General features: G+C 41.8%; 1 protein-coding gene across 1 annotated transcript in view; it reads right to left on the bottom strand.

The window, feature by feature from the left end:
* Nucleotides 1-25,868, bottom strand: part of SKAP1 (src kinase associated phosphoprotein 1) — a 276,280-nt gene that overhangs the window by 18,565 nt on the left and 231,847 nt on the right. Inside the window, exons 7-11 of the mRNA XM_067717226.1 lie at nt 25,061-25,185; nt 21,963-22,026; nt 19,641-19,835; nt 10,707-10,757; nt 3,490-3,590 (exon numbers count right to left, since the gene is read on the bottom strand). Coding sequence (XP_067573327.1) covers nt 3,490-3,590; nt 10,707-10,757; nt 19,641-19,835; nt 21,963-22,026; nt 25,061-25,185 — 536 coding nt within the window. The remainder of the gene's footprint in view (nt 1-3,489; nt 3,591-10,706; nt 10,758-19,640; nt 19,836-21,962; nt 22,027-25,060; nt 25,186-25,868) is intronic.

The raw sequence follows: 25,868 nt of genomic DNA, 5'->3' as shown, positions 1-25,868 counted from the left end.
GATCATTCTTGTCCAAAGGCCCTAGACCCTAACAGACTCTCTTGGCCCTAGGATTCTAGGATTGAGGGTTGGGTCATACTTGGGCAACTATTAAGAAACAGTAGGTGTGGTGTGTGTGTTTATGTATGTGTGTGTGTGTATATATATATATATGTGTGTGTGTGTGTGTATATATATATAAAATGAATATTATTAATCTATAAAAAAGAATGAAATAATGCCATTTGCAGCAACATGGATGGACCTAGAGATTATCATACTAAGTGTAGTAAGTCAGAGAAAGACAAATATCATATGATATCACTTATATGTGGAATCTGAAAAAAATGATACAAATGAACTTACTATTTATAAAATAGAAATAGACTCATAGACACAGAAAACAATCTTATGGTTACCAAAAGGGAAAGGGGGAGGGAAGGATAAATTAGGAGTTTGGGATTAGCAGATATATACTACTCTATATAAAATAGATAAACAACAAAGTCCCACTGTATAGCACAAGGAACTAAATTCAATACCTTGTAATAAACTATAATGGAAAAGAATCTGAAAAAGAATATATATATATACATATACATATATATGTAAAACTGAATCACTTTGCTATACACCAGAAACTAACACAACATTGTAAATCAACTATACTTCAATTTAAAAAAAAAAACAAATAAATACCAAAAAAAAAAGAGAGAGAAAGAAACAGCAGGGAACAGCAGGAACCCAAGAATAAAGTTATTACCCCCCAATTCCCACCCCACTCCCCCATCCAGGGGCCACTTCTGTTCTCTACCTGCCACCCCCTGCCCCTCAGAATATTTCTCTTACCATACAAAGAGAGAGGGAAAAGCCAAATGTATTTATGAGGCCCCAAAACAAAAGAACTTAGAATTTTTTTGCTTGTTTAATCTGAATAAATAATTAAAGCTAAGACACATTTTTGTGTGGAATTTCTTTAGCAGATTTGCAAAGTCGGCCTCACCATGTTAATTTAGGCCGGGACTGTTTGAGGTGGAGGGAACCTTAGAGATCTAACACAACTCCCTCATTTTACAGGTAAGGAAACTGCTCCAGGTAAGCTGAACTGCACTCAGTTGCATCTTGTCTTGTGTTTCTCAGGGAAATAGACTTCTCTAGGTTCCTAAGAAGTGGGCTTTTCTTGCCTGACAAAAGTTCTACTGGCCAGAGAGAAAAATAAAATGGAGATTTCTAGATACCATTTTTCTGGACTAACCTCAACTTGGGTCAGTTCTGTCCCTGCAGGTGTGAGAGGCAGGCTGCAGAGTGTAACTGACTCCAATAAAGGAAGCCAGCTGGGGCTAAATATGGAATAATATGGAATAAATTTAGGATCCATATGAGAGAAAATTCCTGAGATTAGGAGTTACTGAACATCTGAATAGACATACAGCTGATAATGGCAGTGGAATCTCCTTTTCTATCTGTCTGAATTGGTTCATTTGTGCTTTTTAGAGGCAAGGGAATGGATCAGGTGGCCTTTTAAGGTTCCTTCCTGTCCAAGGACTCTTATTGAGTTAAGTAATATAACAAAGGTAAATCCAATCTGAAATGCTCCCCAAGCCAACGTTAACTGGAATGAAGTTTTATGAGGGAAACTTCAGTTAAGCTTCTAGCTTCTCATTTCTTCCCTTGCCATGCAGAGATGAGCAATGTGGAGAAGGGTGGCAACTGGTGTAGCTTTTGGGGTAAGAAATGTGCTACTACCAAGGTAAGGGATGACTACGAACTCAGGACCTTCCAGGAGATGGAGAAAGATGCCCAATAGAACCAAGGCAGCAAACTATTCCCTGTGAATTAAACTCTGATATATTGGCTTTTAGTAATGGAGGAGGGGAAGGGGGGTTGGTTAAAAAAACCCAAAACAAGTTGGGGAAGGTCCCCATGTTCTTTGTAATCTCAATATTACAATAGCCCTGGTAACCGCAGACAGCTCTATACTGCAAGGGCAAGTCACCGCACAGCCCCTTCTAAATGGAGGAAATGGACCCCCAGTGAGAAGTCATTAACAAAGGCAAAAGACATGCAAAACAAACAAAATAATCATGACCGAGAGAGAAGGCCAGCAGACAGTCTGACTCTGTTCTCCCCTCCTCCTGCTGCAGGCACCTCAGACAATGTAAACAGTTAATTTGTTCACCTGCAGGCTCTGGGCAAACAGAGGCCTGGTCACACCTGAGTGGATAACTCGATTACCCCAGCGTGGTAATGTACACAAATTCTATTACTCGGCAAGTCTTGCTTTCGGGCATTTGAAATACCAATCAGGCCAATGTCCACTCCCTTCTTTGCTTCCAATTTATTCTTGGTGTATTGGAGCTGCACCGGAATGGCACTAGGGTGGTGCTGAATTAGGAGTCTGGAAGAAATCACTAGAAGATTCTGATCTCACCCAGCAGGGATTGCGGGCCTCCTGCTCTCTGGAAAAATGTTGGGTCTGAATTTGGTCGTAGTTCAAAGGGGACTCATTGGAACTGCTGAAAGCTACCTTCTGTCAGCCCTGGTCTGTTTCTTAAGGAGCTTGTGGTATATTTCAAACTGAGACAAACACCTGGCCAAGGTAATGACATTTACAGAACAAAGATAAATTGCAAAGGATGGGTTAATAACACAATGGGTTTTCAATTTTCCTTTATGGAGTTCACATACTAATCAATTAAAGAGCAAATTGTGCCTCTTACAAAAATGTTTGTTGATATTGATTGCCTCTAGAGGGAGAACTTTTTAACAAGTTTTTTAGGGACAGAGTGGATTTCCTCAGCCCACCTATACAGAATATGTGCAGTCTTTCTTTACAAGGATGGTGTTACTGATCCCTCAAACAGTAGCCCATGAGTTTTGAAGCTTCTTCACATTGGTGATGGATCTGCAATAATATATCCTTATTTTTGCCCATTTTTTTGTATCCAGCAATACCCTTTGGGAGATGGTTAGCTGTGGCTAGGGGCTACCTCTGTGACTGAGGAAGAGAATGAAGTTAGCTGGCCCTTGTGAGTTGGATTCACTATCTTGGCCTTGTCAGCACTTGCTCAAACCAACTGAGCTAACTAGCTCTGACTCCTCCCCCCATATATAACTATGTTACAGTGTTGTTTATCTATAGATGAAACAAGAAGGTGGCTGACCCAGCTAGAATATTTTCAAGAGTATTTTACGGTAATAAATTATGTACGTGGTGATGACCTTTTTAAAGCACCACAAGACCCTTCAAAAAGATCAAATTTTGATTGGCATAGTTTTAGTATTATGTCTACTTTATTCTATTTTTAAATTTGAAAATTGGTTCCTGAATCTGAATTTTCAATTAAAATTTTCCCTGACAATTATAAAACGATGGAAGTTTACGTGTGAGGGAACCATGTAATACACACAAGAGAAGACTATGACATGGGATAATTCTGGTTATGGTGACTACATCATCAAGAGTGAGAAAATCGACTTTTGATCCAGGCCCCACACTCTAATCCTTACCTTGCCCAGAATGCGGATGAGGTCACCTCGTTGGAAGGACAGTTCGTCTGGCTGGTCACCATGGCAATCCCATAGGCCCTGATAATAATTGGCATAGTCCACTGATCAAAGAGAGGAGAAATCAAAGTTAAAAGGACCCTGTCTTTTTCTATGGAGCCCACATTTTTGCTGCAAATGGAAACCAAGGTTCTGATATTACCCCTAGGAAACCTAAGATTCAGGGGGTTTGGGATGAGATACAGCCAGACACTCAGCATGAGCAAAGGACTGTGGGAGAAGGAGATCATTAACTAACATAAAATATTTACAGTTCACCCTTAGTCAGATGCTATTCAGTAATATGATAAATATATTTGTTTATTAATAAAAGAAAATCAGGCAGGTAATTTTTCACTTGGTTTATAAGTAAGCAGCACAAAGAAATTTTCTGCCAGACTTTCTTCATCCAGGGCATCTAAACTATCCAGTGCTTCTTTTTATTATGCATTGAAAGAATGAGATAAGTCTCCTACTTCTGCTTGTTTATGAGAGAGGCTGAGTCAGCCAGCACAGATCTGCATTGCAGTCTCACAGGTTGGCCTCCTCTGTTACACAGGAACTTCATCCTGGGCACTTCCCAGCCAGGTACTTACTATATGAGGTAATTACCAATAAATGTGGAAACGAATAGCCCAGTCTTTAAGTGGAACCAAGGGGGTGTCTCATCCATTACAACTAAATTCTGGGTGGGCTGGCCCTTTTCCAGCATCTCATTTGTAGACGCTGAACATGTCTGCCAAGATTTATCTGCAAGCCCCCAGGGGAACAGAAACCAAAGTGATCTGCATTAAAAATGAAAGCAACCGAAGACGACAAACCAAGCTTTAGAAGCAGTTGAAGAGATTTACTGGGCTTCTCAGCAAGACTAGATGGCAGTGATGCCACAGGACAGTCATCGATTCTTAACAATGAAGAATTCGTATTGATCTTCTTCTACCCGGAAAGGTTAAACACTAGAGTACAAAGTGGGAGAGGATCTGGGGATTTGAATGGCAGGAGAGCTAATGCCCACTGGACCAGGGATAATGTGGCAGTGCTCCCCGTTCCTTAGGACACTATGTATGAGAGTGATATGCAAAGCACCTACAAAAGATGACATTCCTACTGATGGGAGTTAGGAGTCTTGGGTTCTAATTAAAATTCAAATGATCTGGGGGGACCGTATTCTACAGTTTCCACCTTTCCCTTCATTTGTCTTGACCCTTCCAGAGGAGTGATGGTGCTAGTTGCTGAGGATGGGAATAGATAGAGGGCAAGTGGGCAGTGGGGGGACAGAGGCCCTGGCTATATTTGCTTTTTTTCTCCTTGTTCCTAACTTACGAGCAATTCAAAGAATAAAGGCACAGAGGAACAAAATCCCTATATGTCTCTGGAAAAGAATTTTAGTAGGAATCTTAAAGTGCACAAAAACAGAGGGGGACAGAGCTGTTTAGTTAAGATTCAGATATTGCAAACAAAAGTAAAAATGTTAACCATATAGAAACTCAAGCATGTTTTCTTTACACAGAAAATGTTTGTATATGCAGTAGACAACAGAGGGTAGCAAACAAGACAACTACACTGGAAACATTCTGGCACAGAGTTAAGAATATGTTTGGAAAAAAAAATTCATTAGGAAAAAATGCTAACTATTGAAAAGACAAGGCATGTTTTTTTGGGGGCGGATATCAGTGCATGAAATAATAGAGAAATATCAGTTCCTGAAAAATGAAGTAGTTTTCCCAGAGGATATAATGCTTTTTCAGTTGTAATGGAGTTGATTATTTACCCCAAGATTTTGCCTAAGTTTAGGAATGAAAAGTATATTGACTTTTCATATCATAGTCAATTCAATTCAATTCAATTCAATTCAAGTATATCAATATTCTTCATGGATTTTTATGTGATAAAGAAAATAATTTTATAAAAATAGATTTTTTAAAAACATAACTTGATGTTTCCAAGTTGTAAGACTGACAAAGTTCTCTTGGCTTTTTCTGGCCTAGCAGATGGTCACTGTGGTGTACTGCTCCCCACGTGCCTGGGTGTGGGACAGCTCCTGAGATTATGAGTACCTTTTGGGTATATATGTAAAAAGTGATTTGATATTGGGTATCTAAGACACCTGGGGAGAACACCTGGAAAAAAACCTATTCTAAAAGCACAACAGATCATAGGGAATGCAAGAAGCTAGCAGAAAAACAAAAGCCTTCCAAGAAAAACTAAAGATAGAAGATGCCTTCAATTTTTCATAAGCTAAAGGCCTAAAGAAGATAGAGCTCAGGAATCCAGGAGATAGTTTAGCCTAGCCCAAGAACTGGAATCGTCAGAAGCATAACAAGGCTGCTTTGGAAAATAAGCAGAATGAAGGGCTAAAAATGGGGAAGAGGTTGGACTTGCTATCTAAACAGAGGTATTCTGGTATTAAAGAGACCAGGGAGAGGAACGTCTCAAGTGAACAAGATTGGATTCTGTATTGCAGACTCCCAGTTTAACACATGTGATTGGCTTTAGGTATATGTGTGCACACAACTTCACTACATTCATTCTTTATCCTTCAACAGACATGTACACAGAACCTACTGTGCCATGGCCTATGCTAGATGCTGGGAATTCTGCATCAGCCACGCACACGGTCCCTGCCCTTAGGGCTGCCATCCAGCAGTGGAGGCACCATGAAACAGTCACACAACTATTTATTTATTTATGATTGCGATATGTCTGCAAAGGAGAAGTTGAGGGTCTTGCGTATAATAGGGAATCTAACCTAGTCTGAGGGGTCAGAGAAGGTTTCCCTGAAGCTTTAGTTGTAAAACAAAAGCCTGATCAAACCTTGAAGAGGTGAAGAGGTAAGGCCAAGGAGGGCTTTATCCCTGAAGCTTGGCCCCAGGAAGAGCTTGAAGGCTGGGAGGTCTGCTGGGCCAGTCCAGCTTCTCCCTAAACTTGCCCAGCATGTCCTATGAACAGAGGAAGCATGAGGAGACTTTGATGTCTTTAGATCAGTAAGGAATTGGAAGCCTGAGAGGAAGGATTGCCTCTATGGGCTGGATTGAGGTTCCTTTAGGTTTACACTCCTCTGGCAGCAGTCTGAGATCAGAAATAGTGCAGCATTCTGACCATTTAATTAATTCAAAACATCCTCATTCTCATTTTGAGGACATTATTCCATCTAATTACTTTTTTCCAGTCTGTCCATTTGGAATGAAAAACAAAAGAATAAAGCTTAATGCCAGCATTTCTCAACGTCTCTCCAAAAAACGTAACTCTGCCCTAAATAAAGACTGGTAATTCAAAAGAAAAGCACTAATATATTCAGCATAAAACAGACAGAGGACCTAGAGCAATAATGACACCACTAATAACTAAAACAGTTATAACAATTAACAACAATTACAATGATAGAGAAGCTAATGGGTATGGTCACAGCATTTAAGTTGCCAGCAGAGCTGAGGAGGACTCTTTCCAGAGAAAGAAAAAGGGGGGAAGCGTCTTATTTTCTTTATCCCATGTAAGAGAAGCTATGCTCCCAGCAGGTAAAATGTCATAGGAAGACTAGTAGCAGACCAAGTTAAAAAATATATTGTTTTTCTCTCTTTTCTAGGTATTTATTGCAAAGCATCTGTCATTCCACACCAAGTCTTTATAACCAGTGACAGTCATTTCTCCTGTAACTGAGGCCAAGTTGGTGCTACTATTGACAGAGTCAATATCTGAAAATGAGTCTCCATGACGGGAAGAGTTCTAAGGTGAAAGGAGCAGACACCATTCTGCCTTTCCCCCTCCTTAGGGACAACAGAGCCTGACTACGTTCTTTCCAGAGTTCATATGTCACCTTGGGCTTCTGTTTGGGGGATATTGGGTAGCTCCAGAATTCAAGCTGTGACCAAGGAAAAGAGGCAAAAGGCAAGTAAAAAAAAAAAAAAAAAAAAAAAAGGCAAGTCAGCATGTTGTTTACATTTTCTTGATAAGCAAAAGGACTGTGCCAATGTGGCCCTGGGTATAACTACTTAACAGATTAAAGAAAAGAGAGACAAAAGGAGAAGACAGATAAAGCCAGTTCTTGCTAGAGCATGAGAAATGGACAAAGAAGGCCAAGGCAATGGCCCATTGGAAGGGACTTGAAATGTTCTCTAGGCCAGGCCAGAAAGGCCACCATGTTCAGTCCATTAAAGCAGACTCAGCCTGATACCTTATTAACCATTTCAGAAAGAAAGGCATAAAACATTTTGCCAAGCTCCACTGACTTTGACGCCAGAACAGGAAGAGCAACTGAATAATACTATTTGCTTGTTTTCATAGCCCTTTAGTCTTTGAGTTTTGAAATTACTATGGTCCTTAATGTTATAAGTATGATCTTGAAGTGGGGAACACTCACAGATCCTAATTTTCATCTCCTGTGTTCCTTTTATTGGGCCAAAGTTATAGCTGGGTGACGATCCACTCACATGTGTCTTGGGAAATGGGTTTCAAAAAGTAAGAGCTGCAAATACCTCTGTGGCTTCCCTCTGTTTCTTTTGTGTAATAGTTCACTCCATTGGCTGCCACTAAAGTGGAAAAAATGCCTCAGAAATGGAACACTCATCAGCAACCATTTTTCTGCCCTGCAGAAATGAGTGAACATGGGCTGCCCCCTTGGCTGAGCTTGCCTACAACTTCAGAGCAAAAGCAACCTGTTTCAAGATCCTTCTTGCTCAGAGGTTTGACGTATCTAAGGATGATTTGTGCCTCCAGCTCTGCTTTTTATTTTTCATGGCATACCCAAGCAAACGGCCAGTCGTTTTCATACAGACAGCACAGAATGAGTTTTAGTTTTGGTTACCTGGACATGCCTTTTCGTGATAGGGAAGGGAGATAAGCTGTCATCACCAAAGACACTTAGTGTTAGACTGTTAGGCTGATGGGTTGGAATTTAGCGAAAATCTGAGGTGTTGAATAGTCACTCATTAGAATAACCCTGTTACTAACAGTCAAGCTGTAAACCGAGCTCTTTATAGATTGAATAATCAATACTACAAGGCCGTGATAGATTTTCTAGGTAACAGAACAAAATAAAAGAAATTACATCTTACAGGGTCATTAACACCCAATCAGGATAAACTGAATTCCTTTTTCCCCTCTTCCGATAAGCTCTTAGCTGGCCTTTAAAAATGTACGCAGTTCCATCAGGGAAAAGCACAGCATTCCAGGAAAAGGATCCCTGGAATAGTGAAGAAAAGTATGTGGATTTTAAAGGTGACCCTGCTAGCCATGGTACCTTTTAGGAGAAAATATTTTTCCCTCTCAAAGGGCATGTGACACCTGACTTGCCCAAGTGAACCAAACCTGTGTAGCTTGCCTATTACAGAAGAATTCACGTTGTCCTGGAGCTCCCTGCCTTTTATAGGCCTACCCATCCCTTGAACCTCTGTATTTTATCGTTTTAAAGCTAAGGGATGACATTTGGATGTTACATATTTGTTGCAGTTTCTATAGCTCCTTTGTAGAAAAGGCACCATGTAAATTCAATAAATAAATAAGTAAACACAGATAATATAAATTCCTGCCTTAGATTCTGCAGCGAGAGGGAAAAGTCCTCCTCTGTTTTTTTAATCACGAAGTCACCAATCATTATAACTGGTGGGAGGTATAAACCATAGAAACATACTTAGAGCTCACGACACTTTAACAACACCGATTTTGGAGGCAAGAAGCATGAGGAACAAAGGGTTTTTTTTTTTTTTTAAGTGTACTTGAATTATAGCTGCTGGAACAGTTAAGAAATAAATCTCTCCTCACTCTTCAGATTGAACCTTAGAAAGAGGGGTGGAAGGAAGAAAAGAGATGAGGGAGACGTCTGAAACTGAATTTTAGGCTTTTGCCAGAAGACTGCTGCTTCCCAAAGGAGTTTAAAGTTGGCCATAGGAAGCTTCTAGTTACTCCACCCAAGCTGTCCACATGAAGTGCTTCTTTCCTGCACTAGCAAGGGAAGTTGCTTGAGAAGAGACATATGTGGGACATGGCTCGGTCAGGAAACAGATTTTTTTGTTGGAATTCTGTACGGCAAGTAGAACGGTAAAAACTGAGATTCAGAATGGACTTAATCATATGTGTTAACTGTCACGAGGGCCTTACTTGAAACTACACTAACATTCCTGTCATACTTGCCTCAGTTCTCTCTCTGGCTTTGGCACATGAATTCTGATGCTGCCTCTTTGCTGTCTTTTCTCTCCTCACGAGAAGCTGGGTGTTTATGAAGTTGGGTCCTTCACTAAACCTGTTACACATTCTCTTCCCATGGAGAATGAACCAAGGAAAGGGGCTTTGCTGAATGGATTAGGAAGAGAAGAAAAGGCACGAGGAAAGGAAGAGAGAGGAGAATGGGAAAAGGGGAGGTTGGAGAAACAGAAGGGGAGCAGGACAGGAAGAGGGAAAGAACCCCTAGACTTAAAACTTCCATAGAATTTCTAAGAAAAAGTCAGCCAGTATCTAAATCAGGCACTTTCAGGCTCTGCTGATGGAATGAATGTCCTTGAGGTGGCCTTTGCAACACATATTCCTTTACAGACAATGACAGACTAGGTCCTTGGTCCATTTAAGGAGGCTTTAGAGGGGCATCTGACCTTAGAAAGGATGGGCTCACTAACAGACTGAAACATGGTTAACAGTCTGGGATGAATAAGAAATAATTTTGTATTCAACAAAGCTGTTACATATTCATTTCCAAATGTGCCTGGAATCAAACCAGGCCATCAGAAGTCAACATAACCAAGCAATTCTATCCTTCACCCCATGTTCACTTTTCAGATCTGACACATTTCCATTCCCCTCTGAACTTGCAATCTCCGGGCCTCTCAGATAGGGACTTTTCTATTCTTTCCATTCTCAATCCTCTGATCTCTTAGAGATGAGACAATTCTATTTTCACTGTACTGATTTAAGAAATACTGATAGGAAAAAAATAAATATCTGGTTTGGCTTCCTACCTCTCTAGGATAAATCTTAGCAGTTCTGGGAACATTAATTAAAGTGAATGGGTAGCTGCTTTTAAAGTTAAGGTATTTCCTTGTCCAGTCATCTTATTCAGGACTGTTGAGGTCGACACACCAGTTACCCTCTTAATTAGCGAGTCTGGTAATGTTTGTAGTCAGAGAAAGGTGCTTTCTCCAGTGGGAAGCCCGAATGTCCTATCCAGCACCTGTACATTTTTGAAGGTCTCATACCTCCTTTTTGTTGAGTACCACTCTCATCCTCTTCTAGATCATGCTCTTCATCTGCGGGGATAAACACGATCAGCATTAGCAATTAGCGGTCAGTAGTCTGTTATTTGTACTGACAGATTTTCTTTCTCTGAGCTCATCACACTCTCTTCTTTAAGGCAATAATTACCATTTTTAAAAAAATCATCTCTTACCTTCAACTGGCCTTCTCTTATTTCCATCTCTGTTCATTCATTCACAAACATTTTTAAGTGCTTACTGTACGCAAGACACTGCACTAGGAACTGGAGATGCAGTGATGGACAAGACTGGCCGGGTCCCCGCCCTATGGAGCTTCCGATCCACTGGATTATTTAGGTGCCTATTACTAGGATCCTAATCCTTTTTCCTCAAACCCTATTTCTCCTCCCATTCTAGCATTCTCTTCAAAATGTATTATCTCCACGTAAGCATCCAGAACTTGTGTGTGAAGCTAAGCACGTGTTTAAACCCTCTGTGATTAATTAGTCCTTAATGTACCAAGCTTTGTTCAGCTGTCACAGAAGCTGGTCATGTCCACAATTTTATGTTCTTAGTACTTGGGGCTTGTAGTTATCTTTTCACTCTTGTTTGTTATTCAGCCTGCTTCATTCATGAGAGTGGAAGCTCCTGAGGGCAGTTGGAATGAACGGCAGGTACACAATGAATCCTAAGTCAATGCTATTTTCTAACTCCATCCAAGTGTTTATATGGTCAAAGTCACAACATGATTGGCCTAAGTTTCTTACCCTCATTAAGCTGTTTCATCCCAGACTTCGTACTATCTGATAACATGGGAATTGGGTCCTTATCAAGAAAGCATGAGTACCAGAATCATATTAAGCTATTTTATATGTGGGGTAAAATGCACAGAAATATACTTGCTGTTCTCCTTTTCATCATTACACCCTCCACACACACATACACACACACACACACACACACACACACGGAATGAATGGGGCATAAAAAGGAACATGTTGAGGGCTGAATACTCAGTTTCTTCCAGCCACATGTACTTTCCTTTCTCTCTGTGGATCTTAGGGCACTTACCTGTCTTGCTTGCCCATAGTTATGCCATTAAATGGAACTTTTGAGGCGATGGAATGGGGCAGCCCCCCTCCCCCCTTAAATATAAGGTTTATAGGACAACATGAGTTCTGGTATGTCAGACTAGGGGAAGTAAACTCTAAGCTCATAACTAAGAAGAAACGGCATAAAAATATATGAAAACACTACAGAGCATTAAAGAATTGAAATTGATTTCACATACAAAATGATATAGCTCCCCTGAAAAAATTAAAATTAATATTGTTGTTGGGATTGATACTTTGGGAAATAAGTCATATTACCAAGATTTAAAAATATGTGGGACTTCCCTAGTGGCACAGTGGTTAAGAATCCACCTGCCAATGCAGGGGACATGGGTTCAAACCCTGGTTTGGGAAGATCCCACATGCCGCTGGAGCAACTAAGCCCGTGCACCACAACTACTGAGCCTGCGCTCTAGAGCCCATGAGCCACAACTACTGAGCCTTCGTGCCCTAGAGACCGTGCTCCACAACAAAGAGAACCCACTGCAATGAGAAGCCTGCGCACCGCAAGGAAGAGTAGCCCCCACTCGCTGCAACTAGAGAAAGGCCACGCGCAACAACAAAGACCCAACGCAGCCAAAAAAAAAAAAAAAAAAGTGATATGTGATATCTATCTCTCTATATATATAGATATAGGTAAATATATATCTGCCCTATAAGATTCTGTGGGAAAAGGACTCAACTCTACTTATCTCCACGTATGACCTTGCAGCAGACAATTTCCTACTTACCACCTGTAGTGCTCCTAATGGAGGAGTGAAATCAAATATGGGAAATAGATCACGCTGAAATAAATCATGTTAAACATCATTCTTTGCACATTGTCTTATTACTTGCCCACTTCCTTCCTTCCTCTGCTATGATGCTTTTCCTTTTTGACGTGGGACCAATTTCACAGGATTGAAAACATTCAAAGAAGAGCTGGTACGTCCTCAGTTTTAGAGATACCCAATAATTTGGACAGAGAACAGCTCTTTTGCTGATATCAAACATCTTAATCACAAAGACCAGTAATCTGCTGTGCTTAGGCACTTTTGCAGAGAGGGTTTATTCTGCCTTTGCTGTCTCTGCGCAGATGTCTCTTCCTCCCAATTCTAATCAATGTAAATTGGGTCAGATCTCCGCTGTGAATTACAAATTGGATCCGAAGTTGGAGGGTCACCGTGCCTGCTACTCCACCTCCTTCCCACCACTATTAGATGGGAAGCTACACCAAAGATCTTTTCTAAATAAATCAGACTTTATTGTAAAACTCGGCCACTGACGAGACATAACCTCATTAGCATTGATTTTAAAATAAATTATTGAAAGTGGCTTGCCTGCTTTTGCATTTGTAAAATAGGAGAATGTAAATGTATTTGCAATGATAAAAATGAAAACTAAAACTTGATTCCTTTATCCTTTCAGGCAACAGCACTTAATCCAGTCATGATACAAAAGTGGAAAAAATAAAACTCTGCTTTATTTATGCAGTTCAATTCCAGAACAGATACTCTGATTTCCGTTGCGCCTGTGGAGTCACCTAGAAAGAAAGCAGACTGTTGGCCGTAGATCTTATATATTGTTTGCCACCATTACTAAGTGCTATGGTGATGGATGTGAACCAGGAAGCTCCAGTCCCTACATCTGTTCTATCTAACGTTGTCCTTCCCGGGTGGCTGAAAGTGGGCTCCAGTCAAGAAGCCTAGCTGCTGAAGTGAGAGGCTGGGTGCTGTGCCTCTGCAGCCTTTGAAAGAGCGAGTATGGGGGCCATCATCTGGTGAGGAGAGTGCCCTCTACAACTGCATGTGAAAGGCACACCTCTCAGTACCCTCCCAGCTTCAGAGGGCCCCATACACACAGAGGCATACAATTTACCTTGGATCCTTCAGTGAAATCAAACTGGTATTTTTCAAACTCCAAAGTCAAGAAAACTGATTATATGGCAACAGAAAAAAAGGCTCTTTGCTCACAAAAGGGGGTTAAACAGCCAAATTTCTCTCTCTTTTTTTCATCTGTAAGGTGAGCCTTTATTTTTTTTTAATTAATGAATTAACTAATTATTTTTTTATTTATTTTTGGCTGTGTTGGATCTTCATTGCTGCACGTGGGCTTTCTCTAGTTGCAGCGAGTGGGGGCTACTCTTCATTGTGGTGCACGGGCTTCTCATTGCGGTGGCTTCTCATTGCGGAGCATGGGATCTAGGTGCGCGGGCTTCCGTAGTTGTGGCATGCAGGCTCAGTAGTTGTGGCTCGCGGGCTCTAGAGCGCAGTCTCAGTAGTTGTGGCGCACGGGCTTAGTGGCTCCGTGGCATGTGGGATCTTCCCAGACCAGGGCTTGAACCCGTGTCCCCTGCATTGGCAGGTGGATTCTTTTATTTATTTATGGCTGTGTTGGGTCTTCGTTACTGTGCACGGGCTTTCTCTAGTTGCAGCGAGTGGCTGCATTGGCGGGAGGATTCTCAACCACTGCGCCACCAGGGAAGCCCCTGGCAGGTGGATTCTTAATCACTGTGCCACCAGGGAAGTCCTGAGGCTTTAATTTTAAAAAGATTATTTTGAAAAAAAAATGTTTTATAGGCTAAAGAGCTTGCTGAACTTCTCTATAAGAATATTATTAGGCATTTTAGCGTGACATCTGCTAAAATACATCTTCATTTAAGAAGGAAGTAAAATTTATGTGCTAGCTCAACTTTACACAGTAATAGATTATAATGGTCCTTGCTCCTAACAGGGCATATGAGACCCCAACCTTACATAGGCTTTAAACAAATTAACCTCTAAAGATTACTGACCACTTATTACATAAAATGCTCTACTTGATTCCCAAATATCTCATCTCAATTGGGAAAACAGTTGAGGAAGATTCTGTTAACTGTGTGAACATGTAAGAGAACCATGGGGTATCACAAATTAGCATCACCATCCAGAGAGTTGATTTCAATCAACACTCTTGGCACAATGTCAGGGACATTAATGAGAGGCTGAGAGGAATAGGACACTGACTCCACCTCGGGGGCCCAGAGAGGAGCCAGCTTCCCATGACACCTGGCTCCTTTCTGAAGTGCTGCTCTTACATCAGCTGAACCGGGAATAAAATTCAAAAAATGACTAGATAAGAAAGAGGGAAGTCACTTCTCCCAAATAAAGCAAAGTGACAGAAGCTTAAAAAATGCCAAATGTATCAGTGTGCAACCAGATGTCAAGGTGCTCTGGTGACAGATGCAGCAGAAATACATGTGCAAAGGGAACATGCGAAAAAATGGAAATAGAAACCACTCCACGGCACACGTAGATATAAATCCATGGATGCTACAGCACCTCTTCAGACGACATGGCAAATACGAGCACGATGCTAATAACCCATTTAATTCTCTGTTGCATAGTTGGGAATCTCAACTGTTACCTCAAAATATTTGCATCCTATCTCCATGGTATGGTCTTGATATACTAGATATTAAACTCAATTTGTGGTAACTGCAACACTTGCAATGTACTGAATTTAATTTCACAAATAATAATTGAGCACCTACTAATTGGAGGAGAAAGACCTGAATACAAATCCCTGTGGTAAAGGCTGAAACAGAGCTCAATTCCAGCTGAGTCTCCGGGAGGCTGTCACTGAGGAGACACAGTGGAGCAGAATGTGTTGGGTTTCATAGACTGAGGGTGCGGATTCTAGGTAGAAGAAAATACACGATTCCAGTTTTGGTGCTGACCAAAAGCACGGTGTGCCTAGGGCCTAGGGTGCATGGGAGTGAGAGGAAGAAAAGGCCAAGAAGCTCAGAAGGGGCCTGATGATGGCGTTGACTCTTCTTTGATGTTCCCCTCATGGAGTGTTGCTTTCCTATGAAGTTGGAAATTGTTTTTTCATAAACTTTGTATTTTTGGTGTCTGTTTTCTTTCTTTCCTTAGACCTCTTACTGTCACCATTCCCCCTTCCTGTGGGTCTGGACAGCTGTATGGGGGGAAAAATAATTCCAAAGAATGCTTGTTTCCAACAGACTCAAATTATAAAAAAACCCAGTTATATGCTTTATTATAAAGCAATCTGGTCTCTGGGTCTATACTAACCCTCCAGGGCAGTGCGGGCAGCATCAGAATGTGCATAGAAATACCCAGGGAGGACTCTTTGTCTCTCTTTCTGTTTCCTCTCCTGAAATCTCTCTAGAGAACACAGCCAGATTCTGCTGCCACCGCAGCTGCTGCGAGGCCCCAGTTACAGATCTTCAGTGGTCTCAGGTGCCTTGCTGGATTCCAGGCTTGAGGCCCCAGACAAAGAGAAACCTGATAAAAAGCTGTACTTTTATGGAATTCTGAATCATGAAACTGGGCCTATGCTAGGCTGTAAAATGATTTTGGGGAGGGGTGAGAGAGGGTTCAGAAAAGCCTCCCATTTTCCACATATTCCTTTAGTATTTCTTTGTTGGTAGTTCCCTACAGTTGAATCCACTGCAAAAGAGATCTTAAACATCAAGGGTCCCCGTATTCTCAATGTGGATGTTCAGAAATCCCAGCAGATACCAACCCTGAAACCATATCATCTGGGACTAACACTGTGGTCTTGGCTGAAAACCTCCAGTGCTCTGGTTTTCCCTCACGGGAAAGAGCGTGCTAGCCACGTAGCAAATGCAAATTTCCCATGATTAATGTGATGTTGTACATTTAATTTGATGACCCATACATTATTTTGATTAGGAAAAAACATTTTTGTATTGACTTGGTATGTGTTACAGGCATTTTTCTTTCAGCTAGGAAGCCCATTGAAATTATATTCTGGAAGGGAGGAGATCTCACACCGCCTTCCACATAGAGACAATGAGGCTTGTATAGGCCCCATGCCAAAGAGGAAGGAGAAGCAAAATCATTTACAAAGCACATTTACCTGTTATCATGAGACACATGTGAGAGGCTCAAGTCATTTGACTATTGATGGGTATGCAATGTTAGCACAATCCAACCTTACTGTCGACTGTTCCTCCACCCAGCACCTGTCCTTGCAGTAAAAATGGGGCCTGAGCAGAAGGCGTGATCCACTTTCCATCTGTTCAGGATTTTCAGTTTCACCTGCTTCACACATATTGCTGAGAATGTCCAACCAGACCGTCTCAGGTCTCGTTGGTGAAGGTGGGGAATGAGCCGATTCCCAGTTCTTCAAGGAGGTAACACTTCCTATTTAAATACCACCAAATGGAGAAGAGCCAGCATGTATTGAATGCTCCCTGTAAGCCCGGGCTCTAAGTGCTTTACGTACATCAGTTCCAGGCTTCTCAGGCATCCCTTTATGATAGCTACTACTGTTATCCCCATTTTACAGGTGGGAAAATCACACCTGAGAGAGGGGGCAGATAACTTGCTCGAGGTCTCACAGCTAGCAGGTGGCAGAGCAGGTCCATCCTGACCTAGAGCCAGCACTTTTACCTGCAACACCATGCTGTGTCTCACAGGCCACTGCTCGGTGGGTGGTCTTGTGAGATGGTGGCAGAGGGGAGACAGTGTCAGGCTCCCTCACGTTCCCTCTCAATTCCTCCAGGATGGGTAGTGTGGCACATGCAAAACGAACAGCAATGTCAGAAGCAACAAGCTGAGTGGCATGGACAGGAAGCTAGCTGATGGAGACTTGTGTCTGAAATATTCATATTATAATTAAATGCCAATTTATCCCAACTTCAATGCTGTCTCTAAAAACTGTGATGGATGAAAGATTTTGGGAAAGAACCTGTTGGCTGGGTACAGCCTTGTCCATTGGAATCTTAATAAGCAAGTTGGCTGCCGTTGCCCAAACCTGCGGAAAGAGACCCTGGTTTTCCTATGATGTGGCCTTCCTCACCTCTGAGGGACAGTTGTTGTGAGCAGAGGGTAAGTGGCTTTCCTAGAGAAAGCCGAGCAGTCTCCATGCCCTTGGAGACCACTCCAGTATCCAGACTGGTGTGAACTTTGGCACCGTGGGCAGTGCTGCAATGGTCAAGGGTAGGATTTTACGAGGTGCGGGAAGGATGGTTGTTAAGAAGCCAATCATACGTTCATTGACCCCCCCTGGGGTAAGGTGATGGTCTCAATCCCATCATATTTTCTGAGGCCTCTTTCCCTTTACTCTCCTTCGCTCTGTGTGTCTGAGCATCAGCTCCCTCTTGCCTGCTCCTTTGAGGAGTAAACATGGTGCATGAAACAGCCCTTATTTGCTCCCCAGAGGTCTGGGTGGTTCTGTAAGGTTTTCCCAGAGCACTCTTCCACAGCTGTGACCCCAAGTGGAGTGTCACCTGGATATCTCCCCCAGCCTGGGACAGTAGTGAGTGGAATGTGAGCTCACCAGGAATCTCTGGCCGAGTTGGGGAGTACATCTCCTTTTAGAGAGTGTTGTGAATTAGATCCATTTCTGCACCCTGCTGTTGCAATGGAGCAGACTGTGAAAGGGAAGATTCTCAGAGGAGCTGTGTTTTAATGTAGCAATTTGATTCAATTTTCCAGTCTATAAAATTACCCATCACTGCTCGTTGCTTTCTAACAGACACCTTCACTCTTAATTTAACAATCCTATCGAATTCTGCCAGGGAAATTGGAAAAATTTATCACCTGTGAAATTTTATTTTCCTTTGGTTGTATCTGTTTTTGTAAAACTTCATTAATGACGATGACTTGCTGAGGAAATTATCATTTTTTTTTTTAACTTCAGACACAAGAAATGGCTCGACCTCAACCAAGATATCATTTGCATAATAAAACACAACAGAAAGGCTGGGGAAGTTGGGACTAGCAGAGGCTGGAAGTGCTGGGAGAAGAAGCAGGCTCTCCTTGTCGGCTGGCTGGGTGGGTGAAGTCCCAGGAAGCAATGACATGGCTTCTCCCCAAGGGAGAGATGAATGTGGCGTTGACAGGGTTGGACCCTCTTCTTAGGAAGCCTTGAAATGCCAGTTGCTTACTGACAACGCTTTTTAGCAAACAGTCCTGTCTTCAGGGGCCTGAATGTTCTGTTCACCTTAGCTCCTACGTTCATCTGGGACTGAGGTTTAAATTGCTATAAATTTAGGCTTAACTTGAATTTCTCAGCAGAGCACTGAACTCCTGGCAAATTTCCACAGGAGCGATCTTCTGAATGGTCTTGAAGATTCAGCGTTCCCATGGTCTAACTAGCTCACAGTTAAAAGGCTCAGGCTTCGTTTTTTTGCACAGTCTGACCCCCACTGTGCTCTGCACTGTTCAACAGCTGCTGTTACCCACACAGGAAGTGGCTGTGCGGGCGCAGTGATGACTACACAGTTTTTGAGATGCCGGTTATCACGCCTTTGTGAAAAAAGAAATACGTACAGTAGACCTGCTGTAATGGTGGGCAGAGGACACACGTTAGTCTTATTAGCAAGAGATGCAATTTGATTCGTGGTATATCTGAACTAGGCAGCGGTGAGCTGTGCTCTATCAGGGCTTTACTGTGTTACTGAAAAGACTTGTCAGCGTTTATCTATATTTCTTCAGTCTATATCCTTCATCATTTGAGGTGACTTTCCATTATCCTCACAATTACACAGAAAATAAGTTCAAACTAGAGAATTCTGATGAAACGCGCAGTAAACCAATGAAAACCAACATGAGTATTCTTGACTCTTTAACCTGTTGACATTTGTAATAAATTACTTCACATGCAGAGATGAAAGACACTCCCTGATCAATCCATCTTGCCCCCAGAGCAGGGGAGAGCTTCTGTGCTGGGAATCACAGAAGCTCCACGGAAGCTTCCCTACCGTGTCTCCTTCAGAGGTTTGGCTTCCTCTGGAGTTGTCAAAGTTATATTCTTCAACCAGGTCAAGAGTGTCTAAACTAGAGGAAGATAATTAGAAGATGAAATTTCTCACCTGGTAAGATTTCATAAATATCTTCTTCTTTCTCCTCCATGGGCTCTTTGAGCCCCACACTCCCATGCAAGATCATGGGTCTGCTTTGGGAACCAGAATTTGGGGAGTCAAAACCATCGATATCATCATATGTCTCTTCCTCTTTCTCCCCTTCTTCCTCCTCCTCTTCACATGGAATGGTTAAGGAGCTCAGGTCTGCTGGGGCAGAGATGAGAGTGAATCAAGATAGGGAGAAAAAGAAAAGAATAAGGCAGGGAAGGAAAGAGGGAGAAGGAGGAGGAGGGATGAGAATAAAACATGTCAAAAGAAAATGAAACACTAGGTTAAGTGCTGTTATTTCTAGTGCGGGCCTTGGTGTCAGGAAATCTACAGAAAAGGCCAGACTAGCACTGCGTCAGGTTTAAACCATCAACATAAATCCTTCCTTGCGATAAAACTTGATCAGGATGAAGCACCCCTGAAAAGTATGGGTGTGTGAATGAGCACACGAGGTGAAGGGAAGAAAATAGGCCAGAAGAGGAAACGCCAGCGTGCCTCGCGCTGCTTGTCAAGTGGAAAACTGGAAGGATGAGGGATGCCCTGGGTTCTCCGGATGCACACAGAGCCTGGGAACTACGGTGGCTGCTGTAGGATACCTGAGCTATCACACGCTCATCTCCCCCATGATCTCACTGCAGAACTTCAGAGACGTCTGCTTGTAAAGAGAAGAGTGGGCAAAAGTGGAAGAGGAAGAGAAAGTGGGATGTGGGAAAATATAACAGTAATACAACACCAAATGGAACGGCTGAGCGATGTGGTTGCCATGCCCTTTTGCAACTGTACAGTCTGGCTGACCTTAAAGTGGGTCACCGCATAGAGGATGTTGAGCCATTACAGCACTGGGGGGCACAGGGCGGGAGACGGAGATTGGTTTTTTATTTTAATGGGGGACTGGGAAGGTTCATTCTCTGACGTGTAGTACAGAGTGCTCTCTGAAACCCTGCTGAGGGACCTCTGCAGGATGGGCGAGAGCCGGCAGGGTGCTCTGGGGAAGGAAAGGATGGAGAGACATCCGATGTTCATTTCAAAACATAATAAAACCGTTCGGCTTGATTAGGCTTTTAATAAAGATTTTGCAACTATTTTCATCTGAATTCTGGTGCCACCTCATAGGAGGAAGGGATCAGAGACACATTTGTGGCTTAAACCATATGTTATTATTTTGTTTTAAAATAAAATGGAATGAATAATTTCTTCAATGTGGGATTCTGAAACTACCATAGGGTACAGCTCAATAAAGCTGCTTGGAGTTTTATTGAAGTTTACACACTTAGGGGTATATTACACGCATAAATCCAATGCACCTAGATGAGAGTGTACCCTGTGGTCTCGCCATCAATGTTCATGTTTGCCTAGTTCTAGTCTATTATACGTGATGCTCTTGGTAGATGCAATAGTTTGTTCTTGTGATAGCAAAGGCATAAACTGAGTAAAACAGGCAATCATAATTAAAGCTCCGGTGCTTCCCTCTTTTTATCCACAATAAAATCTTATAGCAGAATAAAAAACGGAGATGAAAAGGCTTGGTGTTTTTAGGTTGATGTACTTCTCCCTAGGTCTTGGGGCCATTTACAAAGTTGGTGTTTCTGCCTTTCTGCAGAGGCAGGGTCCTGCCATGATGTATGTATACCATCATGAGGGTTATCTGATGCCAGGTGACAGGCTCAAGGTTGGCTACTTCCACCTGTCAGGCCACTCCCAGACAAGGCTTCCTGGGCCACTATCACTGCTGTGCCTACAGGCTGGCCAGCAGAGGGTACTCTAAGAGCAGTCACTTAACATCTTCAGGCAGGACTTTTCCCATCCAAAGTAAGGACCATTTGACTGTGGCTTGGGAAACAGCAATTTGTTTTTAATGTCCAATGTCATTGAAGGCCACCTAGATGAGTATGGATTTCTACCTGACTAAAACTAGAAGATTTTGGACCCTAAACCACATCTAGATGACTTTGGTATCATGAATTTCCTTTCCAGAATGTAAGGGGTTAGGAGACACTGAATTGAGCTGAGCTGATTTTCAGCATCTCTTTTCTGGTGGTTACAAATATTACAGATTTGCCTGTAGTTAGGTGGATGAGCTAGAATGATATCAGAGGTCCTTTCCAGGTTGATGGTTTCTTTTCCTTCTGATTCACCCATGTCACTATTTGTTGTTACCATATGAGGGATACGATAGGGAGAATGGGCAGATAAAAATATATTGAAGCCTGTGGATTATATTTATGCAATAGAATGTCAACTGAAAATGCACTCAAGTGCTACTTCTGTAATAATAATACTTACCCTTTAACAAGAAACTTATTTGATCCACCCAGTCTCTGGCCTCAGCTGGATTAGAAGCTGTAAACTATAGAAAAATTAGTGAATTAATTTATCACTTTCACTAAAATTTCCGTGAATCCTTTAGGGAGGTTCAAGGGGAGGAACCTTGTGAGCGGACTTGCAGAGTCAAGTTGAAAGCTCAGGATTCTCTGCCTGCTTAATATTTAGCAAAAAGATCAAAACCCACTCAAAGTGATTTTTTTCCTTCAGCCATTTTGCATACCCAACGTTGACAGCTGGATTTGAATCCAGATTCATGTTCATGTGCATTCATTCATTTGATTGCCCATTCATTCATCAGGCATTTATTGAGAACAGTTTACAGGAAAAAAAAGGCAAACCCAAATTCCTGACTTCAGATCAATGCATCAGTTTTGGAGACAGCATACACCCTTGACATGGGAACACGACAAAGTAAGTGAATTTGATAACAGCTGGATGTTGAGAGAAGACACGGAGCACTTATCGTTGCCTATGGTAAGCCAGGGAGGCGTGCTGAAGGAATACTGTTTTGGTTGGATTTTTAAAAAGAGTTGGTGGAAACTGGTGGAGGGAACTGGACGTTTCAGGTAGGGAGAACCAGCTGCCAAAGATTAGAAACGAGACCATGATGTATAGGGAAGGTAGGCAGATCAGCTTGACTGGAGAACAGTAACAGATGAAGCTGGAGGATCAGAGAAGAGTTGATGAAAGGGCTCTGAGTATTAGGAATTCAGACTTAACATGTAGGCAATAGGGAGCCACTGTAAATTCTCGCAAAAGGAGTGGGAGATTCTTTCAATAGTTGTGAGTAGGAGAGACTGAAATAGGGAGAAATTAGAGACAGAAGAACAACTAGAAGGCTACTTAACTAGTCCTCTGCGTGAAGTGATAGGAACTTAACTATTGTGATGGCTGTAGGAGTAAATAAGAGGGGACAGATCCAAAGGATATTATAGAGGAAGAATGCACAGACCATGGTAATGACTTGGAATCAATGGGCCAAAGAAAAGAAGAAGTAAACAAACTCTACATCCTGATTCACAAAACAGGCCAGTCAAGCATCAAGCTTTAGTAATTTTTCATTTTGAATGAATCAACTTGAAATGCCTGTTCCTGAAAAACATGTTTATTATCTGGCCATTAGGGTAAGATAAACACATGTACTATATAAGAAACCTAGTTTCCTTGTAAACTGATATAGCCACTGTGAAGAACAATATGGAGATTCCTTAAAAAACTAAAACTAGAACTACCATGTGACCCAGCAATCCCACTACTGGGCATATACCCTGAGAAAACCATAATTCAAAAAGAGACATGTACCACGATGTTCACAGCAGCACTATTTACAATAGCCAGGACATGGAAGCAACCTAAGCGTCCATCGACAGATGAATGGATAAAGAAGATGTGGCACATATATACAATGGAATATTACTCAGCCATGAAAAGAAACGAAATTGAGTTATTTGTAGTGAGGTGGATGGACCTAGAGTCTGTCATACAGAGTGAAGTAAGTCAGAAAAAGAAAAACAAATACCATATGCTAACACATATATATGGAATCTAAAAAAAAAAAAAAGGTTCTGAAGAACCTAGGGGCAGGAGAGGAATAAAGACGCAGACATAGAGAATGGACTTGAGGACACGGGGAGGGGGAAGGGTGAGCTGGGACGAAGTGAGAGAGTGGCATGGACATATATACACTACCAAATGTAAAATAGATAGCTAGTGGGAAGAAGCTACATAGCGCAGGGAGAGCAGCTCAGTGCTTTGTGACCACCTAGAGGGAGGGTGGGAGGGAGACGCAAGAGGGAAGGGATATGGGGATATATGTATACATATAGCTGATTCACTTTGTTATACAGCAGAAACTAACATAACATTGTAAAGCAATTATACTCCAATAAAGAGGTTAAAAAAAAAAGAAACCTAGATTCCTGTTTAAAACTTATTAATATATATTGTCATTCTTGATTTCTTAAGAACACATTTCTATAAAAAAAGCCTAGGGAAACTGCTTTAGACCTATCGTATAAATTTTTATCTGGATCTGGGTGAATCAAATAAGAACTTAATACTAAAAAATAACTTAGATACATCTACAAAAGACTCTATAGAAAAGTTTAGTTTAACTTAAAAATTTTTTTGAAATTACATAATTAAGACCTAGGTCATCTTATCAAAATAAGGGTTATGATACTGTAGAAACATAAAAGAATGAGTGCTGAGAAAAACTTGAAGAGTCAAAGCGTTACTCAATATTAACCTTAGCATGGCTTTTCTCTTTTTCTTGAGTTAGCTAAAGTTTTTCTAAATTGTTTTAGTAAAACTGTGATAAAAATAACCAACAAGGAGGAAACAATATGTGTATCTATATACACACATGTAAAAGTATATTTTTGGTGAAAATCACTATAGTCCCATAGTCAGACATTTTTTGTTGCCTTAATTTTATAGTGCATTACCTATTATATTCCCTTTTATATTATATCAAAAGATATAAAAATGAACACCGTGATGAATGTCTTTCTCACCCCCACTCAGGTCCTCCTAGTTCCTCAGTTGTCACTATTACTACTCAGTAATCATTGCTACCAGTATCCGAGAAATCCTTCCAGAGATATGCGACGCATCTACACACAGGAAGATTATATTGGATAGCAAGATGAATATGGGAAAATGAATTATTTTTCACTCTATAGCCAGATTTCTCTTTTTCTGGATTTCAAGGAAGGAAGTGAAGATAAGCAGTTGAAAAATAGAGTGGGAATTAAAGCCATGAAATTAGAGACTCTGAATAAAGAATTAGATTGTGTGCTGCAATAGCCAAGATTCTCACCTACAGAGTGAGATGAGAAGGGGAGGGATGAAGAGACGGAAGCCAAGCAAAGGCAGTATCTAGGATAAAAGTGGCAACATAGCAAAGGTGAGGACATGTCAAGAGAGAAGGTCTTGGTAAGAAACGAGAGGTAACAAAGAAAAGATGGCGCCCAGCACAGCAACCACCACTCACATGCAATATGGAACGAAACTGCAACACCAATGAGGATCTCCATCGCCTCGGCTCATCCTACCTCATAGCTGCGCCTATCCTGGGAGGTCAGCTCAAAGCAGGATTCTTTCTTGGCATCTTTTCGCAGGTAGGGGGCCATCCGTACACTGTAGCCCTTAATGAGAAAGGTCCCTTTGGGCTGCTTGCCTGCAAGACAGGAAAGCTCCCTGTATCTCCAGAGAGATGCAACTGCCAAGGGAGGGCATCTTCTCTGGATGTAAAATAAAAGCACAGAAACAGCTGTTACATCCCTGAGGAACCACAACAGTCAAGGAGAGGTTATTACTGAAGCTTAAGAAGAGGCTACCGCGACAGCAAGGCAGATATCACTGCCAAGCTAGGGCAGTGCAACGTGAAAGGTTACTTAGCCAAAAGAGTACAACAGAGACAGAGAATTTATTAGAATGTTAAGAGATCTATAATAACAGAAAGAAGGAATTATTACAGCAGGGAGAGTGTGGCCGAAAACGTGAGGCTCTTGAAGGCTATTACAGAACTGAAACGTTATTATCAGGGCCAGCAGAGCACATTTGAGGGGAGGGACAGCAGCGCAAGGGGGCATTATAAGTTCCCAGGCTCTCCTCCTATGCCCTATGTAGCATTTGGGCTACAGTGCTCCCCCCCTCCTGCTGGTCAGGTGAGAATTTATGCTAGAGGGAGAATAATTAAAACTCAGTATTTTATCCCTCTCGCAAGAGGCCAAATTGGGAAGTAGCAGAGTACTGCTGAGTATCATTAGATGATGAGGAAGGAGATAAAAGGAAAAGGACCCTAAGTGAGTGAAAGGAGAGACTACTCTGCCTGTCATTCTCTTTTTTAAAAAAATAAAA

The sequence above is a fragment of the Pseudorca crassidens genome, chromosome 19, assembly GCF_039906515.1.
Source record: "Pseudorca crassidens isolate mPseCra1 chromosome 19, mPseCra1.hap1, whole genome shotgun sequence".
Classification (NCBI taxonomy): domain Eukaryota; kingdom Metazoa; phylum Chordata; class Mammalia; order Artiodactyla; family Delphinidae; genus Pseudorca; species Pseudorca crassidens.
This window is presented reverse-complemented; position numbering and strand designations above follow the sequence as displayed.